At 39.4% G+C, this 22,678-nt stretch overlaps 2 protein-coding genes across 2 annotated transcripts; both read left to right on the top strand.

Annotated features, from left to right (window-relative positions):
• The first annotated feature begins 1,608 nt into the window (after positions 1 to 1,608).
• Positions 1,609 to 8,721, top strand: LOC127849775 (uncharacterized). The gene is made up of 3 exons (XM_052382527.1): positions 1,609 to 1,634; positions 3,998 to 5,041; positions 5,244 to 8,721. The coding sequence occupies exons 1-3, from the start codon at positions 1,609 to 1,611 to the stop codon at positions 8,719 to 8,721; spliced, it is 4,548 nt and encodes a 1,515-aa protein (XP_052238487.1).
• A 125-nt stretch (positions 8,722 to 8,846) lies between these two features.
• On the top strand, positions 8,847 to 12,395 carry LOC127849777 (uncharacterized). The gene is made up of 2 exons (XM_052382528.1): positions 8,847 to 8,952; positions 9,130 to 12,395. Exons 1-2 carry the CDS (start codon positions 8,847 to 8,849, stop codon positions 12,393 to 12,395), a joined length of 3,372 nt encoding a protein of 1,123 aa, XP_052238488.1.
• Positions 12,396 to 22,678: the final 10,283 nt, after the last annotated feature.

Genomic DNA, 22,678 nt, shown 5'->3' on the forward strand with positions numbered 1-22,678 from the left:
GCATTTTAAGACACACTGGTAATGGTTACAATTGACAGGTAGCTAGTTTCTTCGGCACCTGGTTACTTCGGCATCGTAATTAAATGCCACTTCAAATGACACTCGGGTTTGACCAGTTCTGCATTTACAGTTTGTCTTATCTAATTAAAATCTCATTATGGTGGCTTCCGCCCCACAACGCCGCTTTACTTTTTTTCCATTTAAAAAAAATTGCTGCAGCAAAGTTGTTTACAAACAAAATGGCGGCGTCTTTTCACGTTGCTAACGACGAGCAGGTGCGCGTGAAAAAACAGCGAAATTATTAACAACTATTGAAAGCAATGTGCGTTTACTCTTTTAAAATTAGTTGTGCTTATGGCATATTGGATGTAAAAACAATTGGACAAAATTTAAGTATTGCATTTCCCGATAACTGTGTGGCCAATTAAACAGATTTCAAAATGACCTTATTTATTCCTCTTTTCATGGCTTAAACTGGGTGCCATAAGTTATTCACAAACAGAAAAAACATCTAAATAGATTATAGTAAAAGAAAAAAAACAACATACGAAACTTACCTCACATATGGTTCTATAAAATATAAATCCGTTATCCGTTATGATAAACAACGTTTGACAGTCCCACTGCACATGTCCAACAAGCAGGTGCATGCGCATGCGTCGATTAGAAAGCCTGGTGTTCATTGGCTCGGTTTTGTTATAAACAGGCTGCTGATTGCCTCAAATATAGACGCTCAAACTTTCACGGACACTTGCAAAAATAAAAGTTACAGTCTCATCCATCACATAGACAGTTTTACATGGACATCCTTTGGACACATTTTGGACAAAAACGTTGTGCGACTTCTCCAGATAAGTTTAAAGTTGCACAAGACACATTTTGACGAACTTTGGGCAAATGTATTGTGCGACTAGTCGCACAATGAAATTAAGACACACAATGTATATATCGGCATAAAAAAAGTTGCACAATGTATCATTCGTGAGAACGGACGGACGGGCGGGTGGGCGAGCGGGCGGGCGGACGGACAGACGGACGGACGGACGGACGGACAGACAGACAGCCAAAAAGACAGACAAACAAAAAGACAGGCAGGCAGGCAGGCAGAACAAAAACAATCCCCCGATCATTTGATACGGGGGCATAAAAATGAGTGAAAATCTCTGACCCAGCTCCACCCCAACCCCAATAAACTTTTTACCCAGGGGTCAGATCAAAATTCCAAATAATAGTGCACTGTGGCACATATGCTAATAGCTACCATGTGTGTAAGTTTCAAGGTTCTAGTGCTCATAGTGTAGGAGGAGATAGTGGCCAGGACAGACGGACGGACGGACAGACGGCGGAGATAACCACATAATAGATTTCAAAATCTAAACGCGGACCCTAGGTTCAAGGTTGAGGTCAAATGGTCAAAATTTGTATGTGCATCATGGTAAGGTCCAGATACACATGCTTACCAAATATGAAAGCAATATCTGAAGGGACACAGATGTTATGAGCTTTTTTTGAATCCCGGTCGTAGATTTCGAAACCTGAACGCGTACCCCAAGTTCAAAAATTACATGCGCATGGAACGGTGTTGTCCAGATAACATGCGTACCAAATATGAAAGCAATATCTGAAGGGATACAGTAGGTATGAGCTTTTTTCGAATCGTGGTCGCAGATTTCGGAACCTGAACGCTGACCTCAAGTTCAAGGTCAAGGTCACAGGGGTCAAAAATTGAATGCGCATGGAAAGGTGTTTTTCAGATACACATGCATATCAAATATGAAAGCAATATCTAAAGAGACACAGTAGTTATGAGCCTTTTTTTAATTGAGGTTGCAGATTTCGAAACCTGAACGCTGACCTCAAGTTCAAAGTCTGCCAGGGTCAGATCAAAATGCCAAATAGCTCACTGTCACACATATGCTCATAGCTACAATGTGTGTTAGTTTCAAGATTCTAAGGCTTATAGAGTAGGAGGAGATAGTGGCCAGGATGGACGGACAGACGATGGAGATAACCACATAATCTCCACTTTTTCTCCGAAAAGTGTGGGGATAACAATATTTGATAACCATATGATATTGATAAAATAATTAAGCATTTGTCATTATTTTCCTCAACAATCTGGAAAATAGGTTGAGCAGCGTTTATATTTTGCTTTTAAATACTCAAGTCTGCATGGCTCCGTGGTAGCGCATTAGCTTTGGCTTCAAGAGGTCCCTGCTTCAAATTCATGGTATTTTTAATCATCTGTATTTTCTTGCTTTATTAATAAATTAAGAATATTATTATAGATTTGTTGATCAACAATGATATGTTTCAACAAAAGCTGTCACCATAAGACATATAAACACTTTGATAGAAGTTATAAGCATTTTACCATGCTAAATCCCTGAAATGCACTAAGTGACCCTGTGACCTAGTTTTTGACCCGGCATGACCCATATTTGAACTTGACCTAGATATTGTCTGATACAACTTCTGACCAAGTTTGGTGAAGGTCGGATGAAAAGTATTTTAAATAGAGAGCGGACACGAAAAGGGTGACAGACAGTCTGACAGACTTACAGACGGACAGTGCAAAAACTATATAACCCCTTTTCTTCGAAAGGGGGCATAAAAATACAAAACGTGAAATTCAATGTGAACAGTGAACAATTCCCTTTAAGTAATGAAATAAGGACATAAAATCACCCATTAAAAAATTGTGGGCGCAGTAATAGGAGCTTGTGTCTTCCATGGCCAAGTATTATTAACGTCAATATGTTTACCCAATTTTGAGGGTTTTTTCAACTTTTGACGTGAGTGCAAAAAACCTTGCTTTAATTGATATTCATTAAATGTTTTAGCTTTGATTCTTACTCAACCATGAATTGGAGAAACACTATTTGAGTTAGCCTTCTACCTGTCAAAAGTTCTTAAGTAAAGCTCAAGGTTCCAATATACTAAATCATAATGTATCCCTCCATGGTAGACAGAAGTGCTTATTTCTAACCAGTTTCTATTCTGCTATGTTTAAAATGCCATTTAGCATTTGCAACCAAGCCTTTTTGTGATTATTTCCTTTAAGTCTTTCCTATATGTGTCTTAAATGTATTGCGGCAGTTTATTTAACCAAGAATATATTTATTGCAACACCGATGATGCTATTATCACAACTCAATATTTTTGTTATCAGTATTGTCAGAAATGACCGAGTTGGTTCATAATTATATAGTCAGTGGTTCGATTCCAGGTGGGGTTAATGTTTTTATATTTTTTTTTATTTCCTTAATTTCATTCTTGTTTTGTACTGGAGTTTTTTAGTCATGTCGTTTAAATTTATCAATTTAAAGGATTTAATCACAAACTTCAAAACAATCCGAAATCTGTGAACAAGTCCATGTTAGTTGTTAATGATTAAGGTCGAGTTTGATACTGTATGGTATTATGTTTGTGATTAAATATTGTTTTTTAATAATAATAAATAAATCTTTTGGTAAGCTGTTGTGATCCCAGTTAAGATTGTAAACAATTTCTAATGTTTCTGCATATTTCTTACAATCTATGTACCCAGGGCTCACGCTGGGCTCAAATTTTAGGGAGAAGTGACTTCTCCCTGGACACTGATTTAGGAAGAAGTGAGGAGACTCTAGGGAGAGGTGGAGAGACTTGGACACAAGGGTTTGCATGTAGGGCGTGACAACACACATATGTGTATCACATTATTGAAGTATGCCACTGTTGTACACATAATTTTATTTCTTTTGTGTATCTTAATTTTTCCAGCAGTTCTAATTAACCAAGTAATAATAGACATGACAGATAAATAACTAAAATTTTACTAGCTCTATATTCAATCCATTTTGATGTACATATCATATTATACAGACTAAAGTATTTCAAAGATAATAAGTTTATGAAGCAGTAGATAACATAAGCTTAATAAAACTGTCAGACCAGATAAATATTTATGTTTGAAATATGACATTTAGCATATGCTTTCTTAATAATTATTTGTCAGAACTGGAAGAAGATGGTCAGCATCGAATGCAGTTGAGCAGGCAGAGAGTCGACTGAGACATCAAGACATAGTGGGAACAAGTTGTCAAGGTAGACAGGGACTCGGCTTGAACACTAGACAACCGTGGAGTTCAGCCACAACAGTCCAAAGAAGAGAACTTGTTCAGAGCGAAATCCGAAAGGAAGAAGAAGAGATAAGAAAGGTGAAAGCAGTCCAGATGGGGAGCCAGGGAAGCTGGACAAAGTGGCAGACAACAGGGAGGAAACTGTCATGGACAAATATCTGGAAGTACCAGTTTTTTCAACTGCAGTTCCTGATCCGGGCAGTTTATGATGTCTTGCCAACACCGGCGAATCTCCAGAGATGGGGGCTGATAGAAACAGCAGAATGCACCCTATGTGGAGGAAGAGCTACCCTGGATCACATCTTGTCCTCGTGTAAGGAAGCACTTGCCCAGGGGAGATACCGCTGGAGACATGACCAGGTACTCCGAGAGGTAGCAGATACACTTGAGAGAAACAAGAAGAAGGCACGAGTACATGCAGGGGCAAAGCACAGCAACTTTGTACCAGCAGGGACAGTAATGAAGGGTACAAAGGGAGGACATCCGAGTATCCTAGACGGCACAAATGACTGGGAACTACGGGCAGATCTTATGAAACAGCTGCAGTTTCCAGACATTGTCCACACTACCCTACGCCCAGACATTGTAATGGTCTCCGGAAAGACAAAGAAGATCATCCTGGTAGAGCTGACTGTCCCGTGGGAAGAAAGATGTACTCAGGCACATGAGAGAAAGAAGGCCAAGTACGAAGATCTCGTCCAGGAATGTAGAGAGGCCGGGTGGAGAGCATGGAACTACCTGATTGAAGTGGGATGCAGAGGGTTTCCTGCACCATCGCTGGGAAAGATGTTCCAGGATATGGGAATAGAGGGACAGGCGAGAAAGCTGGCCATTAAGAAGGTATCACAGGCAGCAGAAAGAAGCTCCAGCTGGCTGTGGCTAAGGAGGAACGCCAGTAGCTGGAAGCCATCCACTAATGGGTAGTGTCTGATCAACACTGCCGCCCGCCACTTAGAGCTTGTCCTAGGTTTAAAAGGGCGAAACAAGCAATGACAAGTGGTACCTAGCTGATGACATTAGTGGAAAGCAGTTTATCTGTATTTTACAACATGACTTCTGAGGAATCAGTGACTTCCAGGAAAGACTGGATGACAACCAGGAATAGATTGGTGACAACTGGAGAGACAGTGGACATCCAGGAGAGACTGGAATTGGGCATCAAGGGCCGGCACCCCAAGATGATGACTCCGTAAGGAGTAACCCACAGAACAGCTACAACAAGACATACAAAAAGATACCCCCAGGGTCTTCCGAGAGGGGGGTGGAAGAGAGATCCAATAGGACGGACACAACGGAATCGACACGGCTAGTTCAACGGACATTGACAGGTGAGGCCTATACAGAGACAGCTCAGTGTGTTTGCGGGAAAATCTGTAAGAATGCCAGGGGTCTCAAGATACACCGGTCTAGGAAGGGTTGTCAGCCTGATCCGGAGCAGAGACAGTGCACAGACTTGTCTGGTGAGACACAGGAGGACCACAGCCAGGAAGGACACCACAGTGCTGAGGATCTCCACGAATCTGAGGTGGAACAGGTGGATAAGCCTACAAGACCAGAACATGATCTTGGTAGCCAGGGCAGTCGTACAGATGACAGACTAGAGCGCATCAAATGGCCAGCTATGAACGAGAAACAGTGGAAGGAGTTTGATGAGGATGTAGATGGCATCGTGGAACAGGTGTTACTTGGAACAGTAGAAAGGAAACTGCGGAGTATGTGTAGACTGATATATGCAGTCGGGAAGGAAAGATTTGGGGTGACACCATCGGAAAGGAAGCAGACTACAGTCGCCAAAAACAGACGGCAGATAGAAATAGAGAAGTTGAGGAAGGACCTTCGCAACTTGGGGAACCAGTACAGACAGGCATCAGAGCTAGAGAAAATTGGTCTACAGGAACTACGAGACCACACCAGACGCAGACTTCAAGACCTGAGGAAAGCGGAAAGGATACGAAAAGCCAGAAGGGAGAAGGCCAGACAAAGATCACGATTTCTTTCCAATCCCTATGGTTTTAGCAAGGAAATCCTTGAAGAGAAGAAAGCGGGACAGCTGAATTGTTCTAAAGAGGAGGCTGAAGAGCATCTGAAGAACACGCACTCTGATCAGGCGAGACATATGCGGATGGAGGGACATGAACGCATAGCCCCAGTACCCATGCCCATTGTTGCATTTACTGAGGGAGAACCAACCCTCAAGGAGGTCCAAGATATAATCAAGAAGGCTAGATCCAAGTCAGCACCAGGCCCAAATGGAATACCTTACAAGGTGTACAAGTCATGCCCAAAACTGCTGAGACGGTTGTGGAAATTATTTAAGGTGGTCTGGCGTAAAGGAGATGTACCTGTGGAGTGGCAGCGAGCAGAAGGCATCTTCGTCCCAAAGGAGGAGGTTTCCAAGGATATTGGACAGTTCCGGACAATATCATTGTTGAATGTGGAGGGCAAGATCTTCATGTCAGTGGTTGCCAGGCGTCTTACAACATTCATGACCAGTAATGGGTACATTGACACATCAGCACAGAAGGGAGGTGTTCCAGGATTCTCTGGCTGCATTGAACACACATGCGCTATTAGCCAGTTAATCAGGGAAGCTAAGATCAACAAGACAGATCTCACAGTTGTATGGCTGGATCTAGCAAATGCGTATGGCACGGTACCCCACCAGGTAATAGAGTTTGCTCTGAAACACCACCATGTACCAGAACATATTCAGAGCATTGTCAGAAGCTACTACAGAAACATCAACATGCGCTTCACAACAAAGAACTTTACAACATCCTGGATACAGCTTCAGAAGGGGATTGTAACCGGCTGCACAGTGTCAGTAGTACTGTTCATCGCCGCTATGAATCTCATCATCAAAGCCGGAGACAGGGAGTCAAGGGGACCGAAGACCCAGACAGATATCAGACTTCCACCACAGAGGGGATTTATGGATGATCTGACTATCACAACAGAGTCCCACATACAAGCTCGATGGATCCTATCAGCCCTTGAAGATGTTGTGTCATGGGCTAGAATGGCCTTCAAACCAAGGAAGTCAAGATTTCTTATCTTGAGAAGAGGTAAAGTCTGGCAGAAGACAACACTCAGGGTACAGGGCGAGGATATCCCATCACTTATTGACAACCCCGTCAAGTGCTTGGGTAAATGGTTTGACACCACACTGGGTGATAGCAGAAATAACACAGAGCGCATCAGGCAGCAACTGAGGAATGGGCTTGCAAAGATAGAGGGAACAGGCCTACCAGGGAAGTTCAAGGCATGGCTTTTCCAGCATGGCCTCCTGCCCCGTCTCCTGTGGCCACTAATGTTGTATGAGATCCCAACATCGACGGTTGATAGCTTGGAAAGCATGATAAACAAGAGCCTGAGACGATGGTTCGGACTTCCATCATGTATGACAAGTATTGGACTCTACAACAGAACCGGAATGTTGCAGCTCCCTCTTTCATCAATTGTAGAGGAGTACAAAGTTAGTAAGGCAAGGCTCGTGTTGACCCTACGAGACTCTAGTGACATGAGCATTAGAAATGCAGGGATAGAGGTCAGAACTGGAAGAAGATGGTCAGCATCGAATGCAGTTGAGCAGGCAGAGAGTCGACTGAGACATCAAGACATTGTGGGAACAAGTTGTCAAGGTAGACAGGGACTCGGCTTGAACACTAGACAACCGTGGAGTTCAGCCACAACAGTCCAAAGAAGAGAACTTGTTCAGAGCGAAATCCGAAAGGAAGAAGAAGAGATAAGAAAGGTGAAAGCAGTCCAGATGGGGAGCCAGGGAAGCTGGACAAAGTGGCAGACAACAGGGAGGAAACTGTCATGGACAAATATCTGGAAGTACCAGTTTTTTCAACTGCAGTTCCTGATCCGGGCAGTTTATGATGTCTTGCCAACACCGGCGAATCTCCAGAGATGGGGGCTGATAGAAACAGCAGAATGCACCCTATGTGGAGGAAGAGCTACCCTGGATCACATCTTGTCCTCGTGTAAGGAAGCACTTGCCCAGGGGAGATACCGCTGGAGACATGACCAGGTACTCCGAGAGGTAGCGGATACACTTGAGAGACACAAGAAGAAGGCACGAGTACATGCAGGGGCAAAGCACAGCAACTTTGTACCAGCAGGGACAGTAATGAAGGGTACAAAGGGAGGACATCCGAGTATCCTAGACGGCACAAATGACTGGGAACTACGGGCAGATCTTATGAAACAGCTGCAGTTTCCAGACATTGTCCACACTACCCTACGCCCAGACATTGTGATGGTCTCCGGAAAGACAAAGAAGATCATCCTGGTAGAGCTGACTGTCCCGTGGGAAGAAAGATGTACTCAGGCACATGAGAGAAAGAAGGCCAAGTACGAAGATCTCGTCCAGGAATGTAGAGAGGCCGGGTGGAGAGCATGGAACTACCCGATTGAAGTGGGATGCAGAGGGTTTCCTGCACCATCGCTGGGAAAGATGTTCCAGGATATGGGAATAGAGGGACAGGCGAGAAAGCTGGCCATTAAGAAGGTATCACAGGCAGCAGAAAGAAGCTCCAGCTGGCTGTGGCTAAGGAGGAACGCCAGTAGCTGGAAGCCTTCCACTAATGGGTAGTGTCTGATCAACACTGCCGCCCGCCACTTAGAGCTTGTCCTAGGTTTAAAAGGGCGAAACAAGCAATGACAAGTGGTACCTAGCTGATGACATTAGTGGAAAGCAGTTTATCTGTATTTTACAACATGACTTCTGAGGAATCAGTGACTTCCAGGAAAGACTGGATGACAACCAGGAATAGATTGGTGACAACTGGAGAGACAGTGGACATCCAGGAGAGACTGGAATTGGGCATCAAGGGCCGGCACCCCAAGATGATGACTCCGTAAGGAGTAACCCACAGAACAGCTACAACAAGACATACAAAAAGATACCCCCAGGGTCTTCCGAGAGGGGGGGGGGTGAAAGAGAGATCCAATAGGACGGACACAACGGAATCGACACGGCTAGTTCAACGGACATTGACAGGTGAGGCCTATACAGAGACAGCTCAGTGTGTTTGCGGGAAAATCTGTAAGAATGCCAGGGGTCTCAAGATACACCGGTCTAGGAAGGGTTGTCAGCCTGATCCGGAGCAGAGACAGTGCACAGACTTGTCTGGTGAGACACAGGAGGACCACAGCCAGGAAGGACACCACAGTGCTGAGGATCTCCACGAATCTGAGGTGGAACAGGTGGATAAGCCTACAAGACCAGAACATGATCTTGGTAGCCAGGGCAGTCGTACAGATGACAGACTAGAGCGCATCAAATGGCCAGCTATGAACGAGAAACAGTGGAAGGAGTTTGATGAGGATGTAGATGGCATCGTGGAACAGGTGTTACTTGGAACAGTAGAAAGGAAACTGCGGAGTATGTGTAGACTGATATATGCAGTCGGGAAGGAAAGATTTGGGGTGACACCATCGGAAAGGAAGCAGACTACAGTCGCCAAGAACAGACGGCAGATAGAAATAGAGAAGTTGAGGAAGGACCTTCGCAACTTGGGGAACCAGTACAGACAGGCATCAGAGCTAGAGAAAATTGGTCTACAGGAACTACGAGACCACACCAGACGCAGACTTCAAGACCTGAGGAAAGCGGAAAGGATACGAAAAGCCAGAAGGGAGAAGGCCAGACAAAGATCACGATTTCTTTCCAATCCCTATGGTTTTAGCAAGGAAATCCTTGAAGAGAAGAAAGCGGGACAGCTGAATTGTTCTAAAGAGAAGGTTGAAGAGCATCTGAAGAACACGCACTCTGATCAGGCGAGACATATGCGGATGGAGGGACATGAACGCATAGCCCCAGTACCCATGCCCATTGTTGCATTTACTGAGGGAGAACCAACCCTCAAGGAGGTCCAAGATATAATCAAGAAGGCTAGATCCAAGTCAGCACCAGGCCCAAATGGAATACCTTACAAGGTGTACAAGTCATGCCCAAAACTGCTGAGACGGTTGTGGAAACTATTGAAGGTGGTCTGGCGTAAAGGAGATGTACCTGTGGAGTGGCAGCGAGCAGAAGGCATCTTCGTCCCAAAGGAGGAGGTTTCCAAGGATATTGGACAGTTCCGGACAATATCATTGTTGAATGTGGAGGGCAAGATCTTCATGTCAGTGGTTGCCAGGCGTCTTACAACATTCATGACCAGTAATGGGTACATTGACACATCAGCACAGAAGGGAGGTGTTCCAGGATTCTCTGGCTGCATTGAACACACATGCGCTATTAGCCAGTTAATCAGGGAAGCTAAGATCAACAAGACAGATCTCACAGTTGTATGGCTGGATCTAGCAAATGCGTATGTCACGGTACCCCACCAGGTAATAGAGTTTGCTCTGAAACACCACCATGTACCAGAACATATTCAGAGAATTGTCAGAAGCTACTACAGAAACATCAACATGCGCTTCACAACAAAGAACTTTACAACATCCTGGATACAGCTTCAGAAGGGGATTGTAACCGGCTGCACAGTGTCAGTAGTACTGTTCATCGCCGCTATGAATCTCATCATCAAAGCCGGAGACAGGGAGTCAAGGGGACCGAAGACCCAGACAGATATCAGACTTCCACCACAGAGGGGATTTATGGATGATCTGACTATCACAACAGAGTCCCACATACAAGCTCGATGGATCCTATCAGCCCTTGAAGATGTTGTGTCATGGGCTAGAATGGCCTTCAAACCAAGGAAGTCAAGATTTCTTATCTTGAGAAGAGGTAAAGTCTGGCAGAAGACAACACTCAGGGTACAGGGCGAGGATATCCCATCACTTATTGACAACCCCGTCAAGTGCTTGGGTAAATGGTTTGACACCACACTGGGTGATAGCAGAAATAACACAGAGCGCATCAGGCAGCAACTGAGGAATGGGCTTGCAAAGGGAACAGGCCTACCAGGGAAGTTCAAGGCATGGCTTTTCCAGCATGGCCTCCTGCCCCGTCTCCTGTGGCCACTAATGTTGTATGAGATCCCAACATCGACGGTTGATAGCTTGGAAAGCATGATAAACAAGAGCCTGAGACGATGGTTCGGACTTCCATCATGTATGACAAGTATTGGACTCTACAACAGAACCGGAATGTTGCAGCTCCCTCTTTCATCAATTGTAGAGGAGTACAAAGTTAGTAAGGCAAGGCTCGTGTGGACCCTACGAGACTCTAGTGACATGAGCATTAGAAATGCAGGGATAGAGGTCAGAACTGGAAGAAGATGGTCAGCATCGAATGCAGTTGAGCAGGCAGAGAGTCGACTGAGACATCAAGACATAGTGGGAACAAGTTGTCAAGGTAGACAGGGACTCGGCTTGAACACTAGACAACCGTGGAGTTCAGCCACAACAGTCCAAAGAAGAGAACTTGTTCAGAGCGAAATCCGAAAGGAAGAAGAAGAGATAAGAAAGGTGAAAGCAGTCCAGATGGGGAGCCAGGGAAGCTGGACAAAGTGGCAGACAACAGGGAGGAAACTGTCATGGACAAATATCTGGAAGTACCAGTTTTTTCAACTGCAGTTCCTGATCCGGGCAGTTTATGATGTCTTGCCAACACCGGCGAATCTCCAGAGATGGGGGCTGATAGAAACAGCAGAATGCACCCTATGTGGAGGAAGAGCTACCCTGGATCACATCTTGTCCTCGTGTAAGGAAGCACTTGCCCAGGGGAGATACCGCTGGAGACATGACCAGGTACTCCGAGAGGTAGCGGATACACTTGAGAGACACAAGAAGAAGGCACGAGTACATGCAGGGGCAAAGCACAGCAACTTTGTACCAGCAGGGACAGTAATGAAGGGTACAAAGGGAGGACATCCGAGTATCCTAGACGGCACAAATGACTGGGAACTACGGGCAGATCTTATGAAACAGCTGCAGTTTCCAGACATTGTTCACACTACCCTACGCCCAGACATTGTGATGGTCTCCGGAAAGACAAAGAAGATCATCCTGGTAGAGCTGACTGTCCCGTGGGAAGAAAGATGTACTCAGGCACATGAGAGAAAGAAGGCCAAGTACGAAGATCTCGTCCAGGAATGTAGAGAGGCCGGGTGGAGAGCATGGAACTACCCGATTGAAGTGGGATGCAGAGGGTTTCCTGCACCATCGCTGGAAAAGATGTTCCAGGATATGGGAATAGAGGGACAGGCGAGAAAGCTGGCCATTAAGAAGGTATCACAGGCAGCAGAAAGAAGCTCCAGCTGGCTGTGGCTAAGGAGGAACGCCAGTAGCTGGAAGCCATCCACTAATGGGTAGTGTCTGATCAACACTGCCGCCCGCCACTTAGAGCTTGTCCTAGGTTTCAAAGGGCGAAACAAGCAATGACAAGTGGTACCTAGCTGATGACATTAGTGGAAAGCAGTTTATCTGTATTTTACAACGTTTTGTTTAATAGTCTTTCCAATTGCAATTTTATGTGAATACAATTCGAAATATGATAAACCTCACCGTCTGCATCACCCCATCTGTATTCTTCATTCTATTTCTTCTTTAAAGAACTTAGAAATTAAATTATAATCGGCGAAAAATAGTGTATCTGAAAACAACAGTCCGAAAAATTGTACGTGTTACGCACATAAAACAAACTGTGCATATCGTTTGACAGCAAAAAAATGAAAATCGGAAACCTAGCAAATACATTATTAATATACATTTTATTTGACATATTGCTTAATAGCATAGTTTGTGGGTAAAAAACAACTAAATTATCACCTTTTAATTTCAAATGATAATCCGCAGAAAGTTGTAACATCATCGACATAGATCTTATTATTTAATCATCATCCTTTTGTTAATCCAGGGCCTGTATTCACCAACCACCTAAGTATTAAGGCTAAAATTTCCTTAATTATCTAAGAATTTACCTAAGGCAAAAATTTCCTTAACTTTCTTACTTAGTAAGTCCTTAAGTAGAACCTACAGTACAGCAAAGACGGAACAAACATTATCCGCGGCTACGCCACAGCAAGATTATTTGTACGCGGCGGTCGAATCGTGTGTTCACGCGGCGAATCGCCGCGGCACTCGGCATCGTTCCGCGCAACAACGCCGAGCCTGTATCAACCTCGCGTACTTTTGCAGAGTGAATCCGCCGCATACGTACGCGGCGGATCAAGTGAATAGATATACATCTACATGATCATTTGTGTAGCATAGAAACCTAGATTTACGCCACTTTCATTGTTATTAGTTTCATGTTATAAAGTGATATCATGGGCATCGTAAAGGTGCCTATCGTAACCGTTGTTTATTTTTTGTGTTTTCACTTATATACACTTATATTTGTTAATGCAGCATCAACATATTAAAACAATATCCCGAAAAGAGGAAAATAATGCATTTGAAAATCAACCGTACTTTGACAACTGACGACAAAAATTATTAGAATTTACGATGTAAATCTAGGTTTAGTGCAGATTCGTTCATACGACACAAAGTCACTATTTTGTTTTACGGATCCTCTTTTCTTAGAGGACTGGATGAGTCATGTAAAATATCGACTATAATAACAATTTTTTATAAACAACTGGTAGGCTAGCAAGATGTGTTGCAGATAATTGGTCAGTAACCACATTTCAACAAACTATTTTGACCTGTTAATTCTTTTCAGCTCAATTCAACAGTTAAATGTGCCCATAATATGACTTTAATAAACGGATATGATTTTTATATGATGCTTTTCAGAATATTTATACAATATCACGTCTTTAAATATATCGATATTTATTCTAAATGAAGCCTTTAATTAGATATTTGCAAAATATAATGGTTACCGCTTCTATATACACACGATGTAGCGTTTATGTGTTTGAATGTACATTTACATGTAGTAACATATTTTTATTTCCGTTTCAGTGTAGGGCTGTTTTATTCAAGCAGTGTTACAAGGAAAGCGTAAGTCGGAAGTAAATTATAACGTGTGTGGTAACCGCTTCTAAACACGATGTAGCGTTACCGGTAATTTGTTATTAACATATTTGTATTTCATTTCAGTGTTTGGCTGTTTTATTCAAGCAGTGTTACAAGGACAACGTAAGTCGGAAGTAAATGGCAAAAATCTTTATTACAAATAACTATTGTTATTTGATTGCATAAATCATAACACATTATCAACATACTTTATTTTATATTGAAATAGCGTTTTTTATGTTTGTGTTTCAGGAGCTTTATCAATTATTTTATTATTATCTGTGATAAGTCTGAATTTTCTACAAATAACACAATTCGAATACATTTAATATTCAATAATGTCACACAATACACAGTTCCATGTTCTGGGTCGATTTACATATTAAAAAACGACAGTTCGCCCAGTCCTTCCTCAAGCAAACGTTCTGTGGCTTCAAACTGCTAATTGACTCTGCTAAAATATAATAGCAAAAACAACATGCAATTATAAATCCACCCATCTGCTGGAGCCTTGACCACTTGTAGGTGCGAAAACAGCTGCCTGGTCGCCTTGATGTCTCGATATGAATGGGAAAACAATTGTACATAAATACGTGACCTTGTTAATGTGTGTAATACATTCTTTTCGGGCGGGAAACTTACTTACTTGCCAGGCACACAAAATATGCTTATATGATAATACCTGTTGTCGTGAAAATAAAACCAAAAACAAATATGTTTGTTGATCATATAAAGTTTTCTTATGGTCATCTAACAGTAAATAGGTGTCTATCGTAACCGTTATTTATTGTTTTTGTTTTCACTTAAGATACATTTACATTTGTGAATGCAGCATCAACATACTAAAACAATATCCAGGAAAGAGAAAGTAATTCATTTGTATATCAACCGTACATTCGTTTTTCTCAACTTACGACAGAAAGTATTCGATTTACGATGTGAAATTAGTTTAAGTGCAGATTCGTTCAAACGACACAAAGACACTATTTTGTTTTACGGATCATTTCAGCTTAGAAGAATGTCCAGTCATAAAAAATATCTAATTTAATAAACAGTCGGTAGCCAGATGAGTTGCAGCTAATTGTCAGTAACCACATTTTCACTAACTCTTTTTACCTGTTTATTCTTTTCAGTTCAATTCAACAGTGAAAAATGCCCATAATATCACTTCAATATAAAATAATAATGAAACGGTGCAGTTAATAGACGCACACAAAGTAACTTAAACTAATTAAGCCGATTCTTAAAATGACAAAGATAAATTATTATTGAAATTGAATTAATACATGCCCTTGTGTATCGTGTTTTATTTTGATGACTTTGATTTTTGTTAAATTTTCAGGATTACAACAATTTGTTTATAAACGGGAATGCCCTCACTAAAAACACAACAGCACGCTTTTTTATTAACTATGTTATCTATTTTATTTTGAATCCACGCACATTAAATATTATGATTTGACATATTATTATAAATGTTCTTTCTTTTTTTTTAACAACTAATCATTTAAAAAAGATTGTTTATTTTATGATACATGTACGCATCGACTCGGCATCATGTCGCGGATCGAGGCTTGCCTCGGCATGCCGCGGCGGACAGATGCGAAGCTTCGCGGCGAAATTCGACTTTCCGCCGCAGACTTACGCGGCTTCAACAACTGACGCGGCATTGACTCGTTTCGCCTTGACGCCGCGGATCGCGAAATATGTTTGTTCCGCCTTGGCTGTACTGTAAGGTAAGATTTGTCCTTAAATAGTAGGGAAAAATTAATGCGTTTTCGTTTAAAAATAATTTTATAACTGTGATCGTCAAGCCAAAAATATTACTATATTTAGAACATGACGTTGAAAAGTGCTCGCAAAATGGCGGAATGTTATTAGCGCACAAATGTGTTGATAAGAAAAATCTTAATATTACGTGTTGGTGATGATTAAATAATATAAAAGTGCATAATGTAAGAGGTTTACGCTTCCTGTATCGATTTTATGCTGTTGTCGTCGATCTCTTAATCAACAACAAACATGTACACAAATTTGGAAAAAAACACGGAAGTGAATGCAGACTATAGTTGGAAAAAAATGGCGAAACAACGAGCGCCCAACTTTACATTACAAGAGAACACCCTCCTCGCTCATTTGATGGGTGAAGAGTACATGAACTTCGGTATGTCCAGGCATAAACTGGACAGACATAGGTTTACCAGCCGTAAGTGTTATTATGATTTGTTATCGTACCGGTATATTAATTACTTTCGATAAGTTTATTTCTAAACATCCAAACACTTTAATTGCAGATATTTTTTATGACTGCCTTTTAAAATATGAACATAATTAAGTATTTTATTGCAGCGATTTTTTCCCTTCTTTATAATGTACCGGTAAAAGGTACTTTCCCAAATGAAGAAAAACTACAATTGCTGTCTGAAAATTTCCCAAAAGGAAGGCAAATGCCATCAATTTTGTTCCATAAAAGAGCATTATCTGCAAGTTAACAAATAAAATTATCACTTTGCTTTTGATACCATTGAGCAATTAAAAAACCCTATCATTCCCAATTGGAAGTCTCATGACGCGAAATTACCCAATTTTAGGATTTTTTGCACTAATTTCTCCAAATGGGTAAGGTACCTTTCCTAATTGGGGAAGACAAATGGCTGTATTGACGTTTATGTATTAACTATTAAGCCATTGTTGTTATTCAATTTATGAAAGTTCATTGATATTATCAATGTCTAATTGCATTTGATACAATTGTTTTAATATCATTGAGTGCACCGTAACTAACAATTAGAATGTTTGCTTGCAATGCGTTTCACAAAATAAAGTATATTACCCTGTATCTAATTTGATTTTTATACCCCCGGATTAAATGATCGAGGGTATATTGTTTTTTGCCTGTCTGTCATTCTGTCTGTCTGTCATTCTGTCCCACAACTTTAACCTTGGTCATAACTTTTGCGATATTGACGATAGCAACTTGATATTTTGGCATGCATGTATATCTCGAGAAGCTGTACATTTTGAGTAGTGAAAGGTCAATGTCATTCTGTAATGTCAAAGGTCAAATATATGGCTTCAAAGTGGCGCAGTAGGGGGCATTGTGTTTCCCAACAACAGCAATTGTTTTTTATTGTGTCGACACAATATGTTTTTATGTATCCCATATGAAAGGCAATACTTAAATTAAATTAAAATAATTTTTTGATAATATTATTGATTAGGATAAGCATCTTATCAAAGTGGATATAATACTGAAAAAAGGATGAAATATATCCTGAAATTAAACATAAAAAACACAGTATAGAGTGAACATTAACATGACATTGAAATCAGAGAAAGCCCACTACAAAGTATATATTTTAAGTTCTGTGTTGTCTTTTTTTCAGAAATTTTTAGCTCTGTAAAAAAGGAAATGTGGTCAAATGTGGAGACTACATTTAACGCCAATAGTACAGGGCCCCACAGAAAAGGGAGTGACCTCGAGAAAAAATGGGAGAACCTCACATCTACACAAAGAGGGATCTACCAGGATCATCAGCGTTTGCTGACATTGACTGGTATGAAACTTAAACTAGGGCTGTTTTCTTTTACCAAGTATAAAAGGAACAACTTTATTTATTGTTGAGGAAGTTTATGTATTTGTTAAATAATTTATATAAAACAACATTACAAGCATAACATGGAAACTATACAACTTGCAAGGACCATATTAACTCATTTATGCCTAGCGTCTAAAAAAAGGCATTGGCAAACAGCGTAGACCCAGATGAGACACTGCATGATGTGGCGTCTCATCAGGGTCTGCGCTGTTTGTTAAATGAATTAATGTTAGAAATATTCTAAATATAGAAATAAATATACTAGACATCCCTAATTTTGGAAATAAATTGAAATTGATCCAATTTAGAAGGATGGGAGACTCCACTAGGCATTCACAGGTTAATTTGTCAGAATAATTCAGCAATGTTCAAAGTTATATTATTCAACATAAACTTGTTTAATTATTCGAATATTAACTTCTATAAACATAACTTATTAATGCAGTTTGTCAAAACAATATTTTTTGTAAAATGACAATAAATAATATTATATAGACATTTCTTTGTGACCATAATTGAAAAAAAGCTTACTAGAACTGTTAAATTTTAATAATAATAACAATGAACTTATTTTGCTGTTTATTTTTGTTATTGTTATGTATGTTTGCCGCTATTATAGTACAATTTGTGTGTGTTCACAGACAATTCAATTTTTTTCTTCCAATACACACAGGATCACAGGCTATATTAAAAGTTCTCTCCTGATGGTGCACCTGTCAAAGTATTACTTAGTAGTGTTTATTTTTTGCTTTTTATTATGTTTTGTTGAGTGCATATTATTGTATAATACTCAAAATATTACAGGCAGTCCTCCGTTTAATTCAAAATGCACAATCCTCACTGAGGCTGTGATGAACGTGATAGGAACAGAGGGAGTGGACATAATGGGCATTGGGCCCAGCAGCCTAGACACGTCTATTTTGCAATTGACCGATATGCGGTAATTTGTTTAAAGTAACATTAAAATGCATATAAATAGTAGAACATTTACTCTAACAATAAGTTCTGTCATTGACGTATTGACATAATTGTAAATTTAGCATACCATAATTGAATTGCTTTGATGTTAGCCTTAAAATAATACAATAATAATTTTGTGTAAATAAAGTATATAAATGATATTTGCTTAATATAAATACAAGTGTTAATAACAAAATTAGTAAATGTGTCTTGTGTTTGAACAAATTATTTGTTTTGTTTTTAAATTCATTAATTTAAAATAAATAAATCATGACAGTGACTCTTTCAACATATATGCACAACCACAAATGATGTAATTACTTAATAAATGGAACAATTAAGACAACCAATACACTTCAAGTTATAAATAAAAGTATCTCTTATCTAAACATGTCAACAGGTAAAGTAATGAACGTGCATGCTAAACACAATATTTTGACAATTCATATACAAGTAACAATTGCATAAATAAACAATTACAATGTAACAACAAATTTGAATTATTGAAACAAATGATGTTCATTAAAAAAACAACAACATATTGTCAATATGCTTACAGTGATGATGAGCAGCAAGATGCTGAAAACAACATGACCATGTGTACCTCAAGGTAATCATTCAAATACACAATTGATGATAGCTTGAACTTATAACACAATTAATCAAGATATGTGTTTGTCAGAAACACAATGCCCCCATGATTTACCATTCATGTGTATCTCATGGAGCTGCTCATTTTGAGTGGTGAAAAGTCAATATTCAAATAATTAAACAAGCAGAGCTCCAGATAAGGGTCGTATTTTCGTAATAACGAATTATTTTCAAGTCCGTTACGTATTTATTTTAAAATCTTGTCGTACCATTAACAATTACAAAATCAAGTTACGAATATTATTATTACATCTGTTCGTATCAATTTTTATTGAGTTCTTTTCGCGCATTAAAGATCTTTGCGGTGCTTATATAGAATGGTTATCGGGTTTGTTTAACAAAGCGCATTTTTTCCAATAAAAGCGGCGTATACAGTCTATCTGTCAAAAAACAATGGCGACGCCCAGAGAGCGTCCTAAAAAACTGCAAAGCGTCCAAAAACACGCTTTGAACATATTGTACGCAAAGTGAGCCGAAGTTAAATGTTTAGAAAGACATTATAGAAATGATCTTATACGATGTTATATGTTCAGTTTCCGACAAAGTCGGATAAGCTAAACAAAAACACGACACGACGGGTCCAAACTTAAATACACAAAAAACATTGACCGAGTGGAAGGGACAAGTCCCGTGGCTAAACGTTGAAAAGATTGAAGGGAAGACCCGTTTTAATTGTGAAATATGTAAAAATTAATCTAAGGCATACAATCTAAGCACAGTTTGGGCATATGAAGGTATTTGAAAAATAAAATTGTATAATACTGAAAAGACACTGTTGAACTCCTATAAATAAAGTTGCTAGTATGTTTATTTTGATTGTTTTTGGCATGAAAATAACCATTATTATTTATTTTTAGGTCATTTATAAAAAATAAGAACTATTTTCCAAAACTTAGTAGTAACGTTAAGAATAAAATTTCAGAGTTAAGATTTCTTTTTGAAAATCTGGTAGTAATTTAAGAATTTCACAAAACCTTATCTGGAGCTGTGAACAAGTTCATGTTGAATAATATTACTTTGAACATTGCTGAATGATTCTGACAAATTAATATGGTCTTTGCAAGGATCACCCCTCAAAATGAGCAGCTCCATGAGATACACATGCATGGTAAATATCAAGCTGCTATGTTCAATATTGCAAAAGTTATCAAACTTTACCCAAGGTTAAAGTTTTGGGACAGAATGACAGACAGACAGGACAAAAACAATATACCATACAAAATGAAATAATGCACAAATGATTTTTTTACATGTTTAAAAGTGAAATTACATTTTGAATAGTTCTATAATTGATATTTAATATTTAATTTTAGTGCTGTGATGTCAAAATCAGTTTCCTTTAATCAGAAAAGAAGGTGAGGCATTAATTATGAAAACATTATTATTGCAATAAACTTACATGCAATTTCATAAACAGAAGTTTTATATATATATACATGTACATGCATATAATTTGAAAAAAAACACACTCGCTATCAGACGAATGCATTATCAGGCTTTTTCCGCTACATTTTGGGAATACGCCACACCGGAATTTGGGGAATTTCGTGTCATGAAAACCCCCATTTTGGGAAAAAAATTATTCGCAAAATTGGCTCAATTGGGAAAAATTATCGCATGTAAATAGTGTTTCATAAATTTAAAAGAAGCCGTAAACTGGTAAATAACGACTATTTTAATAAATTATTATTAAAATTTTACAAAGTATTATGAACATGTGAGATAAGTGCAGTTTTTTAAATCTGAATTTGGGAAAAAGGCCTGGCCTTTTCTGAGGTGAAAACATCGTGCGAAGCGCCGGATTTTGAGGAAAATAAGGAAAGTCTTAAATAATCATTACCATATTTTACAGTTTTTAAAACAAATTCAAGGCAACAGATAATTTTATTATGCAACACTATCTATTTTCTACACCAGATCAGGTTAACTTATATATTTTAAGGTAAAAAAAAAATTGGGAATTTTTTTTTTCAATTGGGAAAAAAACAACCAGATTTGCATTGGGAATGGGGCCGAATTTCGGACCCGTGGCATAGGGCGGAAAAAGCCTGATTATTTACATTTTAATATAATACAAACATATCTTGAATATCAAAAATTGTAATGGTAATTAGACATGATGCACTTATTTCAGATATACACCATCAATTGCTGTGAATGGCTATAGAAGCGCAACTATTTCTCCTCCAAACAAACCTTCACCTTCATGGTATGTATGTTATGTATTTTAAAATATAAACAAGGGACAAAATTGTCACAAAACTAGGTTTTCATTGTGAAAAATAAATCTGATAAAGGGAGAAAACTCAAACTGAACTTTTGAAATGAACAAACAAAATTAACCCCCTTTGTAAGTTTTTTTGTTTTTTTTAAATCTATTTTTAGTCGTGGCGACCTTGACATTGGAGATATTGACGTGATTCTTTCGTGCGACACACCGTCCCATGATGGTGAACAAATGTGCCAAATGATTTTAAAATCTCACAATGAATGACATAGTTATGGCCAGGACAAGCTCATTTATGGCCATTTTTGACCTTTGAACTCAAAGTGTGACCTTGACCTTGGAGATATCGACGTAATTATTTCGCGCGACACACCGTCCAATGATGGTGAGCAAATGTGCCAAATGATTTTAAAATCTGACAATGAACGACATAGTTATGGCCCGGACAAGTTTGTTCCGCCCGCCCGCCAGCCAGCCCGCCCGTATTCGCCAATCTAATAACCAGTTTTTTCCTTCGGAAAACCTGGTTAATTTTTCCTTCGGAAAACCTGGTTAAAAATTATTCTACACAAGGATCTAGATAACAGAAACATGTGCATAATATGGATGACTGAACCTAGAGTGTTATCATTTGACTGAACCTGAAGTGTTATCATTATTTACCATTTTTCATTATACAAAAAAGAAGCCATTACAATATTTACTGTTTTTGAAAATGAAATAAAAATTAAATAATTATACCATGTTTTATATCCATTTTGTTGCAGTCATTGCAGTCTACATGAACTTAATGCCTTGAAGAAGAGGAAGCTGGAGCTTCAAATACAATTGTTTGAGGCCCAGTTGGTGCGATTTGATGAGGAATAGATTATTTTGTTATTTGTTATTATTTTGATATGAAGATATAGTTTAGTTATATTAAAGAGTTACATGAAATTCATCTTCATTGTGTATTTCTTATGATTTTTGGAAAAATTGTATACAGTAACTTTAGTAAGTTTAAAATGCTCTAAAAGCTTAAATAGTTGTTTCAATTAAAAATGCAAGTCATTTGCAATAACAGGTCTGAAAACATGACTTAATCAATGTGAATATGAGTCGCGTTCTGACAAAACTGGGCATAATGCATGTGGGTCAAGTGTCGTCCCAGATAAGCAAGTGCAGTCCACACAGGCTAATCAGGGACGACAATT

The sequence above is a fragment of the Dreissena polymorpha genome, chromosome 11 (genome assembly GCF_020536995.1).
Source record: "Dreissena polymorpha isolate Duluth1 chromosome 11, UMN_Dpol_1.0, whole genome shotgun sequence".
Lineage (NCBI taxonomy): Eukaryota > Metazoa > Mollusca > Bivalvia > Myida > Dreissenidae > Dreissena > Dreissena polymorpha.

Bases quoted from the DNA above. Each gene is read 5' to 3' on its own strand.
- LOC127849775 (XM_052382527.1), top strand. From the start codon at position 1,609: ATGAAAGCAATATCTGAAGGGATACA. The intron at 1,635-3,997 runs GTAGGTATGAGC...ATTATTTGTCAG, and splicing joins GCAATATCTGAAGGGATACA to AACTGGAAGAAGATGGTCAG. The intron at 5,042-5,243 runs GTAGTGTCTGAT...TGACAACTGGAG, and splicing joins TGGAAGCCATCCACTAATGG to AGACAGTGGACATCCAGGAG.
- LOC127849777 (XM_052382528.1), top strand. From the start codon at position 8,847: ATGACTTCTGAGGAATCAGTGACTTCCAGGAAAGACTGGATGACAACC. The intron at 8,953-9,129 runs GCATCAAGGGCC...GGACATTGACAG, and splicing joins CCAGGAGAGACTGGAATTGG to GTGAGGCCTATACAGAGACA.